General features: G+C 45.5%; 1 protein-coding gene across 4 annotated transcripts in view; it reads right to left on the reverse strand.

The window, feature by feature from the left end:
* Positions 1-11897: 11897 nt before the first annotated feature.
* The window catches only part of IGSF5 (immunoglobulin superfamily member 5), a 56351-nt gene continuing 47466 nt past the window's right edge, over positions 11898-20782 (reverse strand). Inside the window, exon 10 of one of the 4 annotated variants that reach the window (XM_061167558.1) lies at positions 11898-15481. In XM_061167558.1, the coding sequence (XP_061023541.1) occupies positions 15386-15481 (96 nt within the window). In that variant the 3' untranslated portion in view covers positions 11898-15385. The remainder of the gene's footprint in view (positions 15482-20782) is intronic. The other 3 variants (XM_061167557.1, XM_061167559.1, XM_061167560.1) reach the window with 3 other exon arrangements.

Raw genomic sequence — 20782 nt, forward strand, 5'->3', positions numbered from 1 at the left:
AATAAAAAGAAAAAAGAAAAAAAAAAGAAAAACAGATGACTTTTAATGTGAACTGGGACCCTTGCAGGTAAGTAGTGCATATGTACAAAGGGACTGTAATAGTCTGCTCAGTCTGCATACACTAGACCACAGAAGGGGTGGCCCTTACCACAGAAATTTATTTTCTCCCAGTTCTAGAGGCTGCAAGTGAGACAGGCTGGGACCTGGGACACTTTGCAGCAGCGCGGCAGTGTTTGCACCTGGACATACCTCTCGTGGAGAACAAAATAAAAGAAAACTCTCTGGGATTAAAAATAGCCATGTGTATGCACAGTTGGGGCAAATTCTGTACCTTAAAGACACAAAGAGACCAAAAAACCACACTGCTACTTTTAAAAAGCCCAGAGCAAAAGCAAAGTACTATATGTGCCCCTTGCTCTGGACACCACCTAAGGAGTGGGCAGACCCCTAAGCCACCCCTGCAGCCTGATCCCTGAACAAACCTCTACCCTCACCGGGTGTAAGAAACAAGCTTGCCACCCCCCTCCCAGGGAGAGAACAAGCAAGGGAAACTGTGGTTTGTTCTCGTTCCTCCCTGCTGCAGCAGAGACCCCAGCAAAGCCCTGCCTGAATTTCTTGTGCGGCCTCTAGTCAATTTCTACCAATTGGGAAAGGTGAAGAACCCTGGCTGGTAACAGAAGTCCAAGATCAAAGTGCCAGGAAATGTGATTCCTGGTGACCGCTCCTCCTGGCTTGCAGATGGCTGCCTTCTCACCCTGTTCTCCTGCGGCCCTTCCTCTGCCAGGTGTGCTCAGAGTGAGAGCGTTCTCTGGTGTCTTCTCCTCCTCTAAGGACACCAATCCATCAGATTAGGGCCCCACCCTACAACCTCATTTAACCCTAATTAGCTCCCAAAGGCCCCGCCTCCAAATACCATCATGTTAGGGTCAAGGCTCCAACACAAGAATTTTGAAGAAGACACAATTCATCCATGAGAGGCGTCATGCCCTTTGATACTATAATGTATCTTTTTAGAATCTATCCCTGGAGGAGGTCACTGGCAACCCGCTCCAGTATTCTTGCCTGGAGAACCCTATAGACACAGGAACGAGGAGGGCTACAGCCCATAAGTTGCAAAGAGTTGGACATTGCTGAAGCGACTGAGCACAGAATCTATCCAAAGGAATGATTCCAAATTATGTGAAAACATGTACATAGAGAATTTTCCTTGCAAGAAAATATACAGAACTAACCTAAAGTGTGCAACAACAGTAAAGGACGTAAGAATGACAAAGCCAGAAAAAGAAATGTTATGTAGCCATTAAACATGGCAACTCAAAGATTGTACAGCAACAAGAAAAACATTTATAACGGTAGGTGCTTTTTTTTTTTAAAGATGAAGGATCAAGTAGCTCTGGGATTGAACTGGCTTTGGGTTTTCTCAGTTATTGTTACCGTTATGAACTGATTTGTGCCCCCCCCCCCTAAAAAAACCGATTTGAGGAAGCCCTAGTGTTAGTCTCTCAGTCATGCCCAACTCTTTGCAACCCCATGGACTGCAGCCCACCAGGCTCCTTTGTCAATGAGATTTTCCAGGCAAAGATACTGGAGTGGGTTGCCATTTCCTTTTCCAGGGGATCTTCCCAACTCAGGGATCAGACCCGGGTCTCCTGCATTTCAGGGAGAGTCTTTACCGACTGAACTACAAAGGAAGCCCTAACCCCCAGTAAATCAGAACGCAACTGCACTTGGAGATGGGACTTTTACAGGTTTGTGTGTGTGTATGCGTCCTTGTCACGGATGCATGTCCGACTCTGTGATCCCACAGACTGTAGCCCACCAGGCTCCCCTGTCCAAGGGATTCCCCAGGCAAGGATACTGGAGTGGGTTACCATTTCCTCCTCCAGGGGATCTTCCCGACCCAGGGGTCAAATTCATGTCTCCTGCGTCTCCTGCCTTGCAGGCAGATTCTTTACCGTCTGAGTCACCAGGGAAGCATTTGAAAGAGGTAATAAAGGTTAAATGAAGTCACAAGAGCGGACTCTAATCCAACCTGACTGGTGTCCTTAGAAGAAGAAGAAGAAGAAGAGGTGCCAGGGATGCTCCTGCACAGAACAAAGACCATCTGAGGGCACAACCAGAAGAAAGCCATCTGCAAGCCAAGGAGAGAGGCCCGGGGAGAAACCATCCCCATTGACACCTGTGAGAAAATAAAGGTCTGTAGTTCTAAGCCACCAAATCGGTGGTACTTTGTTATGGCAGACCAAGCTGACTGATCCCATCACCTTGACGGAAACAAAGACTTGGTAATCCCTAAGATGCTCTGTGCTCAGGTAGGAGCTGAAGTGCAGAAAGGTTTTCCTCTGTATTCAGGCCCTGTCCTCAGCTTTCACCCGACCCTGCACACCTGCCTCTCTGAGTTTCCCGAGCTTCTGGGAGCTCTTGCTCCCTCCCCTGCTCCCTGTCCCTGCTGGGCTGGCAGGTGTGATTGAGCGTCTTCATCGCCCAGCCCAGCATCAGCCTCAGATCGTCCTTTGGGCTTGGGACTTGAGGGTGGAGCTTTGCGGGTACCCCTGAACCTCCTTCCCGTGAAGGTCCAGCTGCTCTATATCTCCAATGAGTCCTACAAGAGTGCTCCCTGCCCTCCCCAGCGACAGGAGATGCTAGTGGTATCAGTGTAGGATGCTGGGCTAGTGCTCTCTCCACCCATCTCAATGGACATGAGCTTGAGCAAACTCCTGGAGATAGTAGAGGACAGGGAAGTCTGGCATGCTGCAGTCCACAGAGCCACAAAGAGTCAGACACATCTTAGTGACTGAACAACAACAACTCCCAGGTAGAGGAGTTGTCTCTCCAGGTAGAGGGTCTGACTTCTTTCCTTGCTTCAGCATCAACCATTGTGTACCTGCATCTCATAGGCTACAAACCCCACTGCCTTCTTTCCTATCTGGAGAAGGGAATGGCAACCTGCTCCAGTATTCTTGCCTGGAAAACCCTACAGACAGAGGAGCCTGGCAAGCTATGGTATGGGGTCACAAAGAGTTGGGCATGACTGAGCAACTGAACACATCTGTTTAAGGCTTCAAGTGATGGATCAGGCACTGGGGTGGGGTTTACTGCTCCCCTCCCCTCACTCTGCCCTTGCAATGGTGTCTAATATATTCTGCAGACCTGCATCACCAACTGGGCTCTCTCCAGTCTAACCCAATCTGCCTGGAGAGTCTCTGATGGAGTTCCAGAGGAGAGAGTCTGGGGGTGGGTCCAAGTCCCATTAAGTCTGGGGGTCTCTTTACTGCCATGTTAGTCCACACTAGGTTTGTAGCAACTAATTAAAAATTTTGCTGACTTCTTTGGAACACTCTGATGACAGGAGTGACTTCATCTCTGTTCTGAGGCAGTACTTGTGACTGGAGGGAAGAACTTCGCCCCTTGAAATTGAGGCTACTTGATTGCCCCTATGATGAATTCAGGAAAAATTACAACTTTGTGGCTTAACTGGCTTCTTCTCCTGAAAGTCTGAGTGATGTTCTTTCCAGCTTTCTCCACCCTAGGCAGAAGTGGGACCCACATCCAATTTTAAGTGATGTGTTTGCTGCATGTAAATACTGAATTCAGCACCAGAAGAAATAAGCTTCGTAAACAAGAAACATCAAGCCCAGAACTATAATTACCATGAGGCTCTGATATCACTGATAATTCTCCAACACTCAAGATTATTCCAAGGAGAATGTAAACAGTTAAGAAAAATGACAGATGGGAAGAGATGAAATGGATACAGCCACTAGGGAAGACTATATGGAGATTCCTTAAAAAAACTAGAAATAAAACCACCATATGACCCAGCAATCCCACTCCTAGGCATAACTGAAAAATTATGAAAAAGGAAACCAAAATTGAAAAAGACACATGTATCCCATTTTTCATTGCAGCACTATTTACAACAGCTAGAACATGGAAGTAACCTAGATAGATGAATGGATAAAGCAGTTGTGGTACATATACATGATGGAATATTACTCAGCCATAAAAAGAAACACCTTTGAGTCAGTTCTGATGAGGTGGATGAACCTAGAACCTATTATACAGAATGAAGTAAGTCAGAAAGAGAAAGATAAATATCATATTCTAATGCACATATACAGAATCTGAAAAACGGTACTTAAGAATTTATTTACAGGGCAGTAATTGAGAAACAGACATACAGAATAGACTTATGGACATGGGGAGAGGGGAGGAGAGGGTGAGATGTATGGAAAGAGTAACACAGAAACTTACATTACCATGTGTAAAATAGACAGCCAATGAGAATTTGCTGTATGTCTCAGGAAACTCAAACAGGGGCTCTGTATCAACCTAGAAGTGTGGAATGGGGAGGAAGATGGGAGGGAGATTCAAAAGGGCGGGGACTTATGTATACCTATGGCTGATTCATGTTGAGGTTTGACAGAAAACAACAAAATTCTGTAAAGCAATTATCCTTCAATTAAAAAATAAGTTAAAAAGAAAAAAACAAAAAAATACATGCACTTTTATGTTCATAGCAGCACTATTCACAATAACCAAGACATGATAGCAATCTAAATGTCCATCGACAGATGAATGCATAAAGGTGTGGTATGTAGTACAATGGAATACTACTCAGTCATAAAAAAGAATGAAATAATGCCATTTGCAGTCACATGGATGGACCTAGAGATTATCATACTAAGTGAAGTAAGTCAAAGACAAACATCAAATGATATTACATGTGGAATCTAAAATATGACACAAATGAACTTATCTATGAAATAGAAATAGACTCACAGATGTGGAGGACAGCCTTGTGCTTACTAAGGAGCAGGGAGGGATGGATTGGGCGTTTGGGATTAGCAGATGCAAATTGTTATATATAGAATGGGTAGACAATGAGGTCCTACTGTATAGCACAGGGAACTATTTTCAATATCCTGTGATAAACCACAATGGAAAAGAATATGGAAAAGAATGTGTGTATATGTATAACTGAACAACTCTGCTGTATCGCAGAGATTAACACAACATTGTAAATCAACTATACTTTAATCAGATAAATTTTTAACTAATTCAGGTGATATAAAAGGGAAGTCATTTATAAGACTATAGAAATAAGGCCTGGTAGGACCCTCAAGGGCTCAGCAGGTAAAGAATCTGCCTGCAGTGCAGGAGACATGGGTTCAATCCCTGGGTTGGGAAGGTCTCCTGGAGGAGGAAATGGCAACCCACTCCAGTATTCTTGCCTGAAGAATCCCTATGGACAGAGGAGCCTGGTGGGCTACAGTCCAAAGAATCGCAAAAAATTGGACACGACTGAGCACACAAGCACAGAACTAAACCAGAAGACATATGAAGTCATCAGATCCCTGAGTCCACGCTGAGAGTTACCAGGATGCAGCAGCTATAAATCCAGACGGATCCCTGGGCACTGTATGAGCAACTCAAATACTCAGAATAGCGGTGCTATTGGGATGCACTTTTCCAGAATGGCGAACAAGTCTTGAGGAAGCTCCTCCCTAAACCAACTTTAATCTTCTGTTGATTGTCAAGGTAACTGTGTTTATGGAGAAGTCAATGTACTTTACATGCATGATAAATATACTTTATGATTGTATTTATTGTGAGATATTTATAGTGAAAAATAGGCTCAGGTTAAATTAATCCCTGGATATATGCCCAGGAGCAGGAATGCTGCATCATGTGGCAACTTTATTTTTAGTTTTTTAAGGAACCTCTAATTTTAGTTTTTTAAGGTACCTCCATACTGTTCTCCATAGTGGATACACCAATTTACATTCCCACCAACAGTGTAGGTAGGTTCCCTTCTTTCCATACCCTCTGCAGTATTTATTGCTTGTGGGTTTTTGATGATACAGATTTATCACTTATGTAGAAGATACAGATTTATCACTTATGTAGAATGTCTGCTGGGACATTTGAACATTTTGCAGACTTTTCGCTAGTGTTGTAGAAATCTAGAAACCCAGGAATGTCAGTCACTAAGAAGTTCAAGCGTTGCACCTGCACAAGAAGAAGGGTCACACCTTTGACCAAAGAGGCCACAACTGAAAGGAGCCAGGCAATGTGCCCAGGGTCACAGGGCAAGCTGGCTGCGAGCCCAGTCGCTTCTTTGCAGGCTGTTTCCCCTGCACCAGGCTTTTGGAGGCCTCTGGTCTTCCCTAGTGGCTCAGAGGTTAAAGCGTCTGCCTGCAATGCGGGAGACCCGGGTTCGATTCCTGAGTTGGGATGATTCCCTGGAGAAGGAAATGGCACCCCACTCCAGTACTCTTGCCTGGAGAATCCCATGGAGGGAGGAGCCTGGTAGGCACAAAGAGTCAGACACGACTGAGCGACTTCACTTTTCACTTTCACTTTTTAGTCTCCAAAAAAGGGAAAACCTAACTCAGTAATGACTCCCCCAAAATAAAATAAATCACAGAGATTTCTTTGAGCCACAGTTCGGTGCCTGTGTCCCCTTGACTGGAGATACTGCGGGACCAGGTGAGCCAAGGAAGAGAGAGTGGCCACTAGCATGCATTGGTCAAAATGGGCCTGGAGGGCCTGGAGGTTCTGAAAACAAGGTGAGCCACAGCAGAAGAGCAAAGCCCATTTCCATGTGCCTACGCTGCTTCTGAAATGAATCATGCATTTTGCAGGAGTGTATCCACCACGTGGAACATGCCTGCCCTGATAGGAACAAGGCCAGGGCCACAGGGAGCTGGTGGGTAAGGAGCCAGCCCACCTTCATGGAATTTAATGGGCAAGTAGCCAGTCAGTAATTAATTACACAATTATATCATTAGTGCAACGAAGGAGACAGCGAAGGTGACATATTAATTGTGTCGAGGCATTAACCCAGCAGGGAAGGAGTCAGAGTTCCATCAAGGAAGCAGGAAGCTCTGTTACAGAATGCTGTTTTTCAGTCACTCAGTTGGGTCCAACTCTGTGACCCCTTGGACTGCAGCATGCCAGGCTTCCCTGTCCTTCACTATCTTTTGGAGTTTGCTCAGATTCATGTCCGTTTAGTCAATGATGCTAACTATCTCATCCTGTCACCCGCTTCTTCTCCCGCCCTCAATCTTTCCCAGCATCAGGGTCTTTTCCAATTAGTCAACTCTTCGCATCAGGTAGCCAAAGGATTGGAGTTTCAGCTTCAGCATCAGTCCTTCCAATGAATATTCAGGACTGATTTCCTTTAGGATAGACTGGTTTGATCTTGCAGTCCAAGAGATTCTCAAACATCAGAATAAGGGATTAATCATCAGAATTCCACCTCCCACATCACAGGACATGCTGGGGAAGGAAAGGCCCAGAAGGGGAGGGTTGGAGGGTCAGAAAAGAGGCCCTAGGCAGGGCCTGTGAGGGGAAGCTGAGAAGCCCGGGTGAGCATGGCCCCTGCAGTCGGGTCACAGCAGAGAAGTGAGATGAGAAGTGATAGTCAGCAGCCACATGAACTAGAACCTGGGAAGAAACACAGCCTTTCTCTCAGCTCGAGCACCCCAACGACACAGGTGCCCTGCAGAAGCCAGCAACCTTCCCTGCAGAGCTTCACACACCTGCCAGGACCCAGAGAAGCAGGGGAAAAGGTCATGGGCAAGCCAGAAGAGCTGGCAGCAGGCCAACCTCAGCAGGGGTGAAGGCCAAGGGCACCTGGACTTCCTTGTGTGTCGTCACTGGGCCTTCATGTCCACCTCCCGAATTGCAGGCATCTTTCTGTGTGGCCAGCTCCCACCTGGAACCACAGCAGCCAGAGTCACCAACTAACAGTGCAGAAGTGTCCAGAGGCCTCACCAAAGAGAAGCTGAAGGATCAGCTGGAGTCGCATAAAGTGAAGGAAGGGGGGAGTGGATGATCCAAGCAGGTACAAAGGCCCTGGGGTGGGTGGACCCATAGATCCCTGTGGTACCTTCTGCACTGCAGGGACCAGTGTGGAGGGTGATGCCTGGCCAGGGAGGGTTGGGGGAATACCCAGCTGGGCCTCGGAGGCCATGGCAGGGTTTGAGATTTCATCCTAAGAGCGATGGAGAGGCAGGGGAGAGGCGCCCAGCACACACAGCAGGCAGAGAACCTACCCTGGAGTCTGAAAGGCCTGGAGTCAGATGGCACACGGGTCTGTCTGTGACTGTATCTTGTGACTTCACTTGGCTCATTGGGACCACACTGGACTAAGCGAGGACTCACTGACATAACCCAGGAAAGTGTCCTTGTGTGGAGGTAGGTCAGCACACTGCTGATTCAAAGGACCACAGGGCGACTGTGTCGGTCTTTGCGGGCCGAATGGTCTCGGTCACAGCTCTTTTCAACTCTGTCATCAGGCCTGAATATGGCCACAGAAAACACGTCCACATTGACTGGCTTCTGATAAAACCCCACTTGTGGACACTGACATTTGAATTGCACATAATTTTCACCTCATAAAACATTATTCTTCTTTTGATTTTGTTCAACCATTTAAAAATGCAAAAACCATCCTTAGTTCATGGGCCATATAGAACTTAGCAGCAGCTGAACTTGACTCAAGAGCACATATACATACACACCATACAAAACAAACACAGCACACACACATCATACACTCACATGCACAAACACAGAACACAAACAGATACATTCACATATACAAAAACAGCACACATACATACACACCATACAAATAAACACACAAACACAGCACACACACACACAGCACAACTGTGAAGAGGCTGCTCTAAGCCTCCAGGCTGACTACACGGCCTTTTAGTTCAGTCCAATTTGTCCATTCTGAGTGAAACAAAACTAGATCAACTGTAATTTTTTAAATTAGTTTTTGATTTAGACAATCATGTGTTATTCTTTGAACTACCTTAGACTTTATTAGCCATGAAACTGGAGCATTACCAAGAGTTGCTAAATTAAGTTACTCTGTGAAACATCCTACATTCTTAAGGTTTCTGTAGAGAAACATAATCAATACATCAATACATCCCCCATAGACGTTACTAGAATCTTATAAATTGTCTGCTTTGTCAACCCAGTATGATTATGAGGCCAGGCACGAACCGCTCCGTCTGAAGCCATAGGGTGAGTGATGATTCTCACAAATCTTCCCACCAGCCCGCAGGGTCAGAATCTCATTATAGTCTTAGAAATAACGTGTCTCACTCAACAAAAGAAGACGATTGTGGGGTTGTTTCAGCTCTGGACCCAGGCTGCTGCCTCAAATTCTGCCTTTCCCAAGTTAAGAAGCCAGAGCACCTGCTTCATAAGTGTTACAGCGTGAGCCTCACCTGAGGCCGCCACCTGTGGCATGATTTACAGGCTGTGCAGGGTGAGAATTAAATATTTACCAACTGCAGGGGAACGAGGCTCCTTCCAAACGCTGTAGGGATGAGGAAAGTCTGCACGCACTCGGAGCAGGGTGACCTCGGTCCTAAGAAGTGGACCATGTCTGATGAGCACAGGTCAGGGGAGTGGGGAGGTGGGCATCTCCAGAAGGGACTTCAGGGGTTCACCGTTCAACCCCTTTGTTCTACTGACGCATCACCAAAGATAAAACCCACTAAAGTTCAATGCAGCCAAATTCCTTTCCTCCAATATGTGTCCTCTTGGGGTAAATGGATTCACCCCAAGAAGAAGTGGAACCCTGCCAGGCTCAACATCTTTCCCTGTGACATCACAAGCACATTCTCGATGCCTCAATTTCTGTTCCCTAAATGTCATCAGGAGTCTTCTCCCTGCCCTTCCCATCCATCAGCCACACTCACCCCTCTCCATCCTGCATGGATGCCATTAGCAAGCTCTCTGGAGTTCTGGCTCTGGTCGGGCTCGGTGAGCAGCAGAGTGAGGAGACCGTGTCTGTTACCTGACTCCCTCCCAGACAGTTGTCCATGGCTTGGCTGTGTCCCTCTACCTGTGGCCCAGCAACTGTCAGGGGCCTTCTCTGTGCAGGCCTGGCCACCTCTCGTGCCCCGTCAGTCCTGCGGATGGTGACCTAAATGTCCTGCAAGGGTCTGCTGGACCACCATCTATCCCATTCTACCTGCCCGAACCCCTTCCCCTGGAATAGCCTATCTCTTCCTCCGTCTGAGACCCACATTCTCATCTGTGTCTCACCTGGGTCAGTCCACCCACAAAGAGGACTGTCCTCCGTCTTTGCACAGGACACATGTTCTTCCCAAAGGGCATGTTGCTGTTGTTGTTTAGTCATTAAGTCATATCTGATTCTTTGTGACCCCACAAACTGCAGCACACCAGGCTTCCTTGTCCTTCACTCTCTTCCTGAGTTTACTCAAAATGCATGTCCATTGAATCAGTGATGCCATCCAACCATCTCATCCTCTGTCATCCCCTTCTCCTGCCCTCAATCTTACCCAGCATCAGAGTCTTCTCTGATAAGTCCGCTCTTCGCATCAGCTGACCAAAATATTGGCGTTTCAACTTCAGCATCAGTCCTTCCAATGAATATTCAAGGCTGATTTCCTGAATGACTTGAGTCCTACTTTACCAGCTGAGCCACCAGGGAAGCCCTAAGTAAACAAAGGAAGATCCTTAACTCCCTGGGGCAGGTTTGGAATCTGACAGTGTAACCAATGTCAAAGAACCCTGAAAGGATGGGCAGGTGTGGTCTCCCTGGGTATCATTTTGTGACTCAAGGCTTTGAGGGACACTTGTTTAAATGCATCTGTAGCTTCATTGGTCTTTCATTGGCAGAGAGGCATATGTATCTTTCAGAGAAACGTCCTTGGATATGATGCTTTAACTTCCCTCACCCCTTCCCCCAAGCCTGCTTCAGCTCTGTGCATTGCAGGGGTGAGAGAGGTTTATCACATCAGCAAAATCCCATTATCAGTTGAGAGCTGCCCTGGGGTTTGCAGGATTCCTAAATAGAAGCTGGCAAGTACACAGACATAACACTGAGAGCAAACATAGACTGCGTGTTTGTGTAAAACAGCCCATCCTTGACACACCAAGGTCATTTCCAAGTAGATAGTTCTAGGTCAGCACTATCCAAGAAGCTTTCTGCAGCAATGAAATCTGTAACCTACATGTCCGACATAGCAGCCACTAGCCACACATGGTATTGAGCACTTGACATGTGGCCACTGGGATTGAGGAAATCAATCATATTTCATTTAATTTCAAATAATTTAAATGCAAATAGCCACATGTGTCTATGGTATTGGATAGGTCAACTCTAGATAGTTCTGTTTGTAAAATGTTCATACCTCTTGTGAAATAAAAACTAGCCAGGGGACTTCCCTGGTAGTCCAGTGGCTGAGACTCCATACTCCCAATGCTGGGGACCTGGGTTTCCTTCCCAGTCAGGGAACTAGATCCTCCAAGCTGCAATTAAGACTGAACACAGCCAAATAAATAAACAAATATTTTTTTTAAATAAACTAGCCAAAGATCCCCTTAAGAAAGCTTACTCATGGAATAAGCTACTATTAGAACCTGTTTACTCATAATACAGGAAAACTTCCCAGATTCTAATGAATGAAAAAAATATTATAGACTGATTCACCAAGCATGTAGCAAGTTGGAGAGATTTCTATGGAGATCATTTGGCATCATTCTCCAGAGTTTACAACTTAAAGTTCAATTGTATTCTACATGCAACACCCCCCCAACTCCTAAAATAAACACAAGAATATGATTCTTATAGAAGACAGATGGCAAGTATTCATTAGATGTCCATATACTATCTTTCTCAATATTGACTTATTTGATGTCAGTATTTACTCAATGCCTACAGAATGCTAGATTCTGTAGAGGCTACAAAAGGCATAAATGACATAATATTTGCCTTGTCCCAGGATCCAAATTCTGTGGCAATTTAAGGAAAGCAAACCATGAAGTGGAAAATACAGAATTCACTCATCAAACAGCTCTGCTTAAAGGGTCTCCTGAACACTCTGGTCTTTATTCTTTCTCATTCAGGGATGGAGGCGGGAGACAGAATCATGTTGACAGGAAGTAAAGAAGTCTTGATAATAAACAAGAGTCTCATTTTTAAGCAGTTGTATTGGCAATTAATGTTTCTCATTAAAAACATTTAATGTTTCTCATTGAAAGGACTCTCGGGAAAGTGATATAGCAATATTCATGGCTTTCTGAAATTTTGCACTTTTAGTTTCACCCTTCAAGAACATAGGTGACCAATTCCGTCACATTAGGGACACAGTCTTATAAGAGGTATTTTTTTCAGGATCTTCTAAGTAGTGGTGATATTCAAAGTATTTGACAACCTGAAAGACTGAAGGCAGGATGAGAAGAGGATGACAAGATGAGATGGTAGGATTGCATCACCGACTCAATGGACATGAGTTTGAGCAAGCTCCAGGAGTTGGTGATGGACAGGGAAGCATGGCAGTGCTGCAGTCCATGGGGTCGCAAACGGTCAGACATGACTGAGCAACCCAACTGAACTGAACTGAAAGCAGGAAAGCCACCCAATCAGAATGGACAGGGTAGATGAGCCAACCAATCAGAATAATTAGTCTAGGTACACCAACAAATCAGAATGCATAGTGCATGGGAACCACCCAATCAGAAAGGATATTTGTAAGTACATCAACCAATCAGAATGGATAATATATGGGAACCAGCCATTCAGAACAGGTACAGAGCAGAACACAGTCCCATGTTGTGCCAGCAAATCTCCCTTGAGTTAGTCATCAATTCATAGAAGAGGGTCCAGGGTAGGGGCTGACTGTAATTTAAGATAAAAAAAAAGTATTTTATATCATGATAGTATACAGATACACATCATTTTATTATGCTTTGCTTTATTGTGCTTCATAGATATTGTATTTACAGACTGAAGGTTTGTGACACCCAGCAGAAGTCTATCAGTGCCATTTTTCCAGCAGCCTTTGCTCACTTCCTGTCTCTGTGTCAACAGTTTGGTAATTCTCACAGTATTTCAAACTTTCATTATTATTATACTTGCTGCAGTTGTGGATGTAAAATGTCGCCTGCCATATCAGCAAACAAAGGATACTGTGGCCATCAAGCCATCAGCCACTGCAGTCGGCCCTGAAGATGAGCCCTGAGGGGACCCAGGATAGGAGAGAACAAGATCCTGGCTCCAGACAGTTGAGATGCACAGAAAATGAATGATTTCAGCGAGCACAGGCTCTTGTATCTCCCCGTACATAGAAAAACACTGAATTGCTTAACTTGAGATGTCTGGTTTTCTTTAATTAACGGTCATCTTTTGATGACTATCTGGTCACTGTTGCAAAAACTCCTCCATATCCTGTCTCCTCCCTTACCTCTTGGGAGCAGTTCCTCAGAGCTCAGTAGGAGGCTGCATTCCAGGCTTGATGGCTTTAGAAAATTTGCCAAATTAAAAAATTCTCTGTTTTTAGGTTGGGTAGTTTTTTTTCAATTGATAACCTGTGATCAGTGATTTCTGATGTGACTCTTGCAGAAAGCTTGCAACTCACTGACCACTCATATGATGGCGAGCATTTTTTAGCAAGAAGATATTTTTTTAATTAAGATGTGTGCATTGTTCTTTTAGACATAACACAAAGGCACATTCAATAGACTACAGTGTATGTAAATATAACTTTCACATACTCTGGGAATCCAAAAAAAAAAAATTGTGTGACTTGCTCTATTGCTGTGGTCTGGAACCAAACCTACAACATTTCTGAGGTCTGCCTGTAGAGACTTCTTTGTGAATAGACTAGCACACAGGAGTGTATGATAAGAAACATCATCATCACAATGAATGTGTGTCTTTTACCAGGTAACTCTAAGGAATTCACTGCTGCTGCTAAGTCACTTCAGTCATGTCCGACTCTGTGCGACCCCATAGACGGCAGCCCACCAGGCTCCTCTGTCCATGGGATTCTCCAGGCAAGAACAGTGGAGTGGGTTGCCATTTCCTTCTCCAATGCATGAAAGTGAAAAGCGAAAGTGAAGTCAGTCAGTCGTGTCCAACTCTTAGCGACCCCATGGACTGCAGCCTACCAGGCTCCTCTGTCCATGGGATTTTCCAGGCAAGAGTACTGGAGTGGGGTGCCATAAAATCCTAATACTTCTGAAAAGTCAAATTCTATCTTGACAATAGCATGGTTGGGCCTGGGGGGCTCAGGGGAGTTGCTAATTACTACATCGCAGTAATCTGCACCAACCAGTGCAGAGCTCAGTCAAATCATAGGCCAACCTCTACGTTAAATATGAAGAAATGGGGTCATCAGCAAAATACACTGTGAATCTCTACATGGAAAATGAAAAAGGAATTTTTAATAGAGGTCTCCTGTTTTGTTTCTTGGTTCTTAAACTCTATGATTATTTAAACCATTTAAATAGTAAAGAGTTAAGAAGAACAATAAAAGGTTTTTTGGTGTCTTCCCTTTTATTTATGAGAGAACGTTATTGCCCATATCCAGTTTGTTCATGGCTGGAGATACATCCCCCAAACAGCAAAATCCACATCTAACTCATCTGAGGACATGAGAACAAGATTGATAAGGGAGCAGATAAAAATGAATGTCTTCATGTCAATATCCAATAATAAGATATTTCTCAAGGTGCACTTCTGCTTTAGAATGTAATATTATTTATAACCTACAACTAATGATTTTTCTGGGCAATTTCAGTCATCTGATGGATCCTAATGTTTAATCCTCTTTTTTTCCCACAGATAATATGCAATAACACCCACATAGTTCAGTTCAGTTCAGTTCAGTCGCTCAGTCGTGTCCAACTCTTTGCGACCCCATGAATCGCAGCACGCCAGGCCTCCCTGTCCATCACAAGCTCCCGGAGTTTACTCAAACTCATGCCCATCGAGTCAGTGATGCCATTAAACCATCTCATCCTCTGTTGTCCCTTTCTCCTCCTGCCCCCAATACCTCCCAGCATCACGGTCTTTTCCAATGAGTCAACTCTTTGCATGAGGTGGCCAAAGTATTGGAGTTTCAGCTTCAGCATCAGTCCTTCCAATGAACACCCAGGACTGATCTCCTTTAGGATGGACTGGTTGGATCATAAATATTATCTTCAAGAGACTGTAGATAATAAAGACCTCTTAAACGTCACAATGGGATGTAGACATATCTGCCATTTGTTGGGTTAGCAAGCAGGAGTGTTGAGTGATGAGAAGCATTATCATAATGAATGTGCAACTTTTACTTAGTAACTATGGAATTCGCTGAAATCTTGAAATATTTTAAAAGTCAAATTCCACTTTAGAAGCTGGGGAAATGGAGTCCTTCTCTCAAAATAAAATATCCATTCTGATGATGAAAACACTGCTTCTTCCAGGTCATGCTGCAAAGTGGGAGCCCAGCGTTAGAATGACGGCAGTGATGACATCACAGTAAGCGATGATGACATTGTGAGCAGTGAGATGTAGGTCTTCAGTCAAGAGCCATGTTAAGCCAAAGGGATGTCTGTACTATACCAAAGTCACATTCCTGACCTTCTTAGGACTGCCCATGTTAAAGGAAACTGGTGGGTGATTTGCTGGGCCCAGTTGGTGGTGATTAGACTCCTGAAGACAAAGGAAAAAAAAGGATGAATTGAGTTGCTTGAGATCACCATAAAAGGCACATTTGAGAAGAAAGCTCCACTTATCAGCAAAGATAAAATGAGGATGTAGAGAGGAATACAACATTAGCATGTGCCCTTCATGATTTTCAGTACAACACTCTAGACATTTCCCAAATTCAGGGCCTAAAGAGAGATCCAATTCAAGGAATCTAGAATGTGTATGAAGGTAAATTACAGCAAAAATTCATGATTTTGTTTTTTAATATTCCAAATTCTCACCATTTTGTGAAAATATAAAATATTTTCAACCTTCTTTAAATAACACATTCCTTCCTAAAGGAAAGGAGCAAAACTGATGAGCTGACTCCATGTAGATCACCCATCTATCTCCTCCTCCTCCTGGCTCTTACATTCCCCTTCTGAAATGTGCTCCCAAGCAGAACACTCACTCCTCCAAGGGGCCAATGCTTGTGGAAGAGTGTTTCCCTGTTAGAATATACGCAGTATATCTGGAGAAAAACATGATCTGAAAGGATACACGCATCCCAGTGTTCACTGCAGCACTGTTTACAATAGTCAAGACATGGAAGCAAACTAAATGTCCATCGACAAAAGAATGGATAAAAAAGGAGGTACATAATACAATGGAATATTAGCCATTAAAAAGAATGAAATAATGCCATTTGCAGGAACATGGATGGACCTAGAGATTGTCATACTGAGTGAAATAAGTGAGACAGAGAAGGAGAAATACCACATGACATCCCTTAGACATGGAATCTAAAAGACATGATTCAAATGAACTTACATAACAGAAGCACACTCAAAAACTTAGAGAACAAACTATGGTTGCAGAGGAAAAGATAGGGGGAAGAGACAGCTAGGGCATCTGGGATGGGCATGTACACACTGCTATCTTTAAAATGAATAACCAAAAAGGACCTACTGTATAGCACAGGGAACTCTGCTCAATGTTATGTGGCAGCCTGGATGGGAGGATGGGTTTTGGGAGAATGGATACATGTATATGTATGGCTGAGTCCCTTCCCTGTTCCCCTGAGACTATCACTACATAGTTAATTGTCTACGCAGGTAGTGCTAGTGGTAAAGAACCCGCTGGCCAATGCAGGAGATGTAAGAGATGCAGGTTCAATCCCTGGGCCCAGAGGACCCCATGGAGAAGGAAGGGCATGGCAACCCACTCCAGTATTCTTGCCTGGAGAATCCCATGAACATAGGAGCCTGGCGGGCTACAGTCCGTGGGGTTGCAAAGAGTCGGACCCGACTGAAGTGACAGCACACATGCATACACCAATGCAAAATAAGAAGGTTTTAAAAAATAAAATAAAAAATAAATTACATGCAGGGTATTTTCCTGCCCATCCTGAAGATGCTGGCTCAGACTGCAGGGCCCTGGAGCTGCATTTAACATCTTAAATAATGTAACCGGGCACCATGAATAATTAACGTCACAATGGAAAGGCAGCAAGTCTTGCGGATGGCACCACTCTGACTCCTGGTCTTAATTCATTGATTCCCGGTCACACAAGGAGAATCTTGTGGCTGACGGGGCTACATCGTGCCACAAGGATGGTGCTTCTGTTGTGATGATGCTTGGGATTTTGCTGTTGTTTGCCTTTTCCCCATGACATGGTTGCACCAACCAATGTTGTTTTCTAAATTTATCAAGTTTATTTCTGTTGGTCTCAGTACGGAAGAGATAAGCAGGGAAGACATAACCCAGGTTTCAAATTATTCATAAGTTCATCCCCCCAAACTAACAGACTTGGAAGGGAAGACACAGAATTGCCTGAAATAACCAGAAAAAAATGGACTGCCAGTGAGTCAAGGAGAGGAAAAGGAGGATTGTTTGTTTTAAATATTCATCATGATGAGAAATATTTGCAAATCCCATGGTTTTGTATCCAAATAAAAGAAGCTTTCCTTTCTCATTGACTGCAATTTTCAGGAAGAAATTTCTGACTTCATCAGTTTTGTGCTAATGAATTAATGGACAGTGACACCTACATTAACTGTACCCCATCAACAGAAATTCTTGTCTGGAAAATAACATCAGTGTTATATAATTTAACTGGAGATGCAACCAGAATAGAAATAATCAGGAAGAAAAGTGTCATGTTTTGATTAATGCAAATTTTGAAATTTGCATTTTTTTTACCTTCTGAGGTTTTTACCTTCTGAGGCTTCCTAAAATTTAGTGCATGATCTGGGATTTCTACAGCCTAAAATCCTCTTTTATTCATTCATATTGAAAGCATTGTGTCTTCGGACCCACATAAAACACGGGAGATTTAAAAAGTGTTCCCCAACTATGATGCCTCATGGTTATGGAGTGTTTCAACATCAGGACACTTCCGTGTGACCCTCTTCACAGCCCCCAACAAGCATCTTGAATCCTCTGTGCCCTGCAGCAAGCTCCCCGCGTGGGGTCATGAACACAGGTCATTCCAAATGCACAGATGTAAGTGAAGCTCCGAAACTCAGGGATGACGTGCCCTTAGGAACAATGCAATGCGTGTCTGTTATGTTTTCACACTGAGCCACAAACAATTTTCTTCCAAGCAGATTGCCCAGAAGCACAGTAAAAATGTCCATTCTTCAGCCATATCTCCCAGAGATTCTGGCCCAGAAAGTCTGGAAGAGACTCAGGAGGGAGCATTTTAACAAGCCCCCGAAGTGAGTCTCTGTCCTGAGGAGAGAGGTACTCAGTCCACTGGTACCCAGACTAACGTGTTTCTAGGTGCCAGCTTCATCTCCATGCTCAGTGAACATTCTTTGGGACCCAGAATACAGGAAAAATACCCCCCATCTCTTCCAGTTGTGACAGTAATAAGGACTTTCTCAGCCCCAGGTAGAGGAGTCCCAAGTTCGGGGGGACCCGGCAGGGCAGTGGGCTGAGAGGTGGGGATGAGCATGGGAGGTGCTCCAGGAGGCTAGCGGGGGCCAGTTCCCTTGGTTTAAAAGCCTTCGACTCCCAGTGGACCTGACCTACACCAACCATGGCCCCTAGTAGCTCCAGACCACAGTGGCTGGTCTTATGTGGAGGCAACCTCCAGCCCACAGCTTGTCCCCAGTGACACTGCCCCAGAGCTGAGCCCTCAACCCCTTCTGAAGTCCTCAAGGACCATCAACACCGAAAGAACCAGAGACAGCCAGGGATCTGAAAAAAGGGGTTCCCCACGACAGCTATGCTGACTTTCCCATGGCAGTGCAGGCCTCCGGTGTTCTGCACCTTAACAGGGAGGGTGTCGAAGGAGCGAGAGTTACAGGGGCTGGTGCCACGGCAGATAGGGTTTTACCCCTTCCTGGACAAAGGAGCCTGGCAGGCTACAGTCCATGGGGTCACAAAGAGTGGGACATGATGGAGCGACTGTCACTCACTCACTCAAAGTATGAAGAGTGTTTCTCTGGCGGCTCAGACAGTAAAGAATCTGCCTACAATGTGGGAGACCCGCGTTCAATCCCTGGTTTTGGGAAGATCCCATGGAGAAGGAAATGGTGACCTAATCCAGTATTTTTGCCTGGAGAATTCCATGGACAGAGGAGCCTGGGGTCAGTTCATGGGGTCACAAAGAGTTGGACACCACTGAGTGACTAACACACACACACACAAAGTATTAAGGATCCAGGCTCCTGTTCCGGTAACTGCTGAGCATAGGTTGTAATTAAAATCATGCCTGGTGATGCACGATGAGGACACAGCATGTGGATGCTCTCAGCAGCCTGGGGATGTAGATACAGATGGTAGAACTCTGGGTGGGACTGAAGGGAGGGTGAAAGTAACTCCCCAAACAGCCTGCTCCTCGGCGCCTGTGCTCAGCTCTGAGCGGGTGTGGTCACAGACCCCAGGGCCTCCTCTCCTTGTGGCGGGGTCCACATGATGCCAGCAAGACTGCTGCTGCTTCTGCGTATTCGCTCAGTCATGTCAGCTCTTTTGCAACCCCATGAACTGTAGCCTACCAGGCTCCTGTTTCCATGGGATTCTCCAGACAAGAATACTGGAGCCGGTTGCCATTTTCTTCTCTAGGGGATCTTCCCGATCCAGGGATGGAATCTGCGTCTCCCGCACTAGCAGGCGGATTCTTTACCGCTGAGCCACCTGGGAATCGCATGGTGTGCAGGCAGCATCGGAGCTGGAGAGCGGTCCAGTAAATCCCAGTCCAGTACGGTTAGCATGAATGTCTTGGGACTCTGAGCAAATCATATGTATTGCCCAGGGTGAAATGACAAAGTAGCCTAGTCGATCTTTGGCAACATCCCACTCTCCTACAAGGCCATTTCCGTCTTAGGCAATAACCCTTCAATCCAGCCACGTGTCAGAAACCCCTCCACCGGCTCTAAAGTGCAGAGATGCCCAGGCTGCCCCACCACCAGCTGGACTGAGCCAAGAGATCCACAGTGGGGGGACCAGGAACCTGGGTACCCCAAAGGCCACACTGATGACTGCCCTATGCACTGCACCCACGATTCTTCAGGCTCCCCCTTCCCTGGATCATGTTTGAACAAGACAGCCTTGAAGAAATCCTGAGGGACCAAAATTACAAAGGAGCAAGATGGCCATTTGACCTGGAATCATGCACCTTTCTTCAAGGACCCGAAACAAAACGTTGCATCCTCATCTACTCCGGTCAAATAGTATTTTTGTCGAGATCGCTTTGTGGTAAGCAGTCTATAAGCACTCAGGCTCCTGGTGTCACTTTACTCATGACAGCATAATGCTAGGTTTTGAGGACTTTCTCCACTAGAGGGAATTAGTGTTTAATGAACCCCCATAATGCTGTACCAGACTGCATGTAGCCCCCGGCCTTCCACTACCTAAGACCTCCTGAAGATGTGGAGGGTAAGGAAGACACCAGCTGAGATGAGAAGGCAGCGTAGGGAGAACACACACAGGTAGACTCATGACATGCTGCATTAGTCAAAGGCAAGATGGCTCTGCTCTGAGACCCGCTGACCCAGGGCAGGAGCCTCAGCAGATCTCACACACATGCCCTGTCTCCATCCACAGGACAGCCATCTGACCCAACCAGCTCTGTGGCAAGGAGCCCAGGCCACGCTTTAGCTGCAGGCTGACTCACAGCCTGAGATCTCTCCGTTTAACTCACAGGCTTCTCAGGACCTGAGCCTAGCTCAGATTTTCTGTAAAACTGTGCCATCCAGAGTCAACCACCCTGAGGTCTAACCAGCCAGCTCTTGGACAGGAGTCTCGCTGGTCACCTGCTCTGGGCCCCTGAGGTGGGTGGCAATACCCCACAGCAACACAGACAGCAAAGTGAACAGA

The sequence above is a fragment of the Dama dama genome, chromosome 19 (genome assembly GCF_033118175.1).
Source record: "Dama dama isolate Ldn47 chromosome 19, ASM3311817v1, whole genome shotgun sequence".
NCBI classification, from domain to species: domain Eukaryota; kingdom Metazoa; phylum Chordata; class Mammalia; order Artiodactyla; family Cervidae; genus Dama; species Dama dama.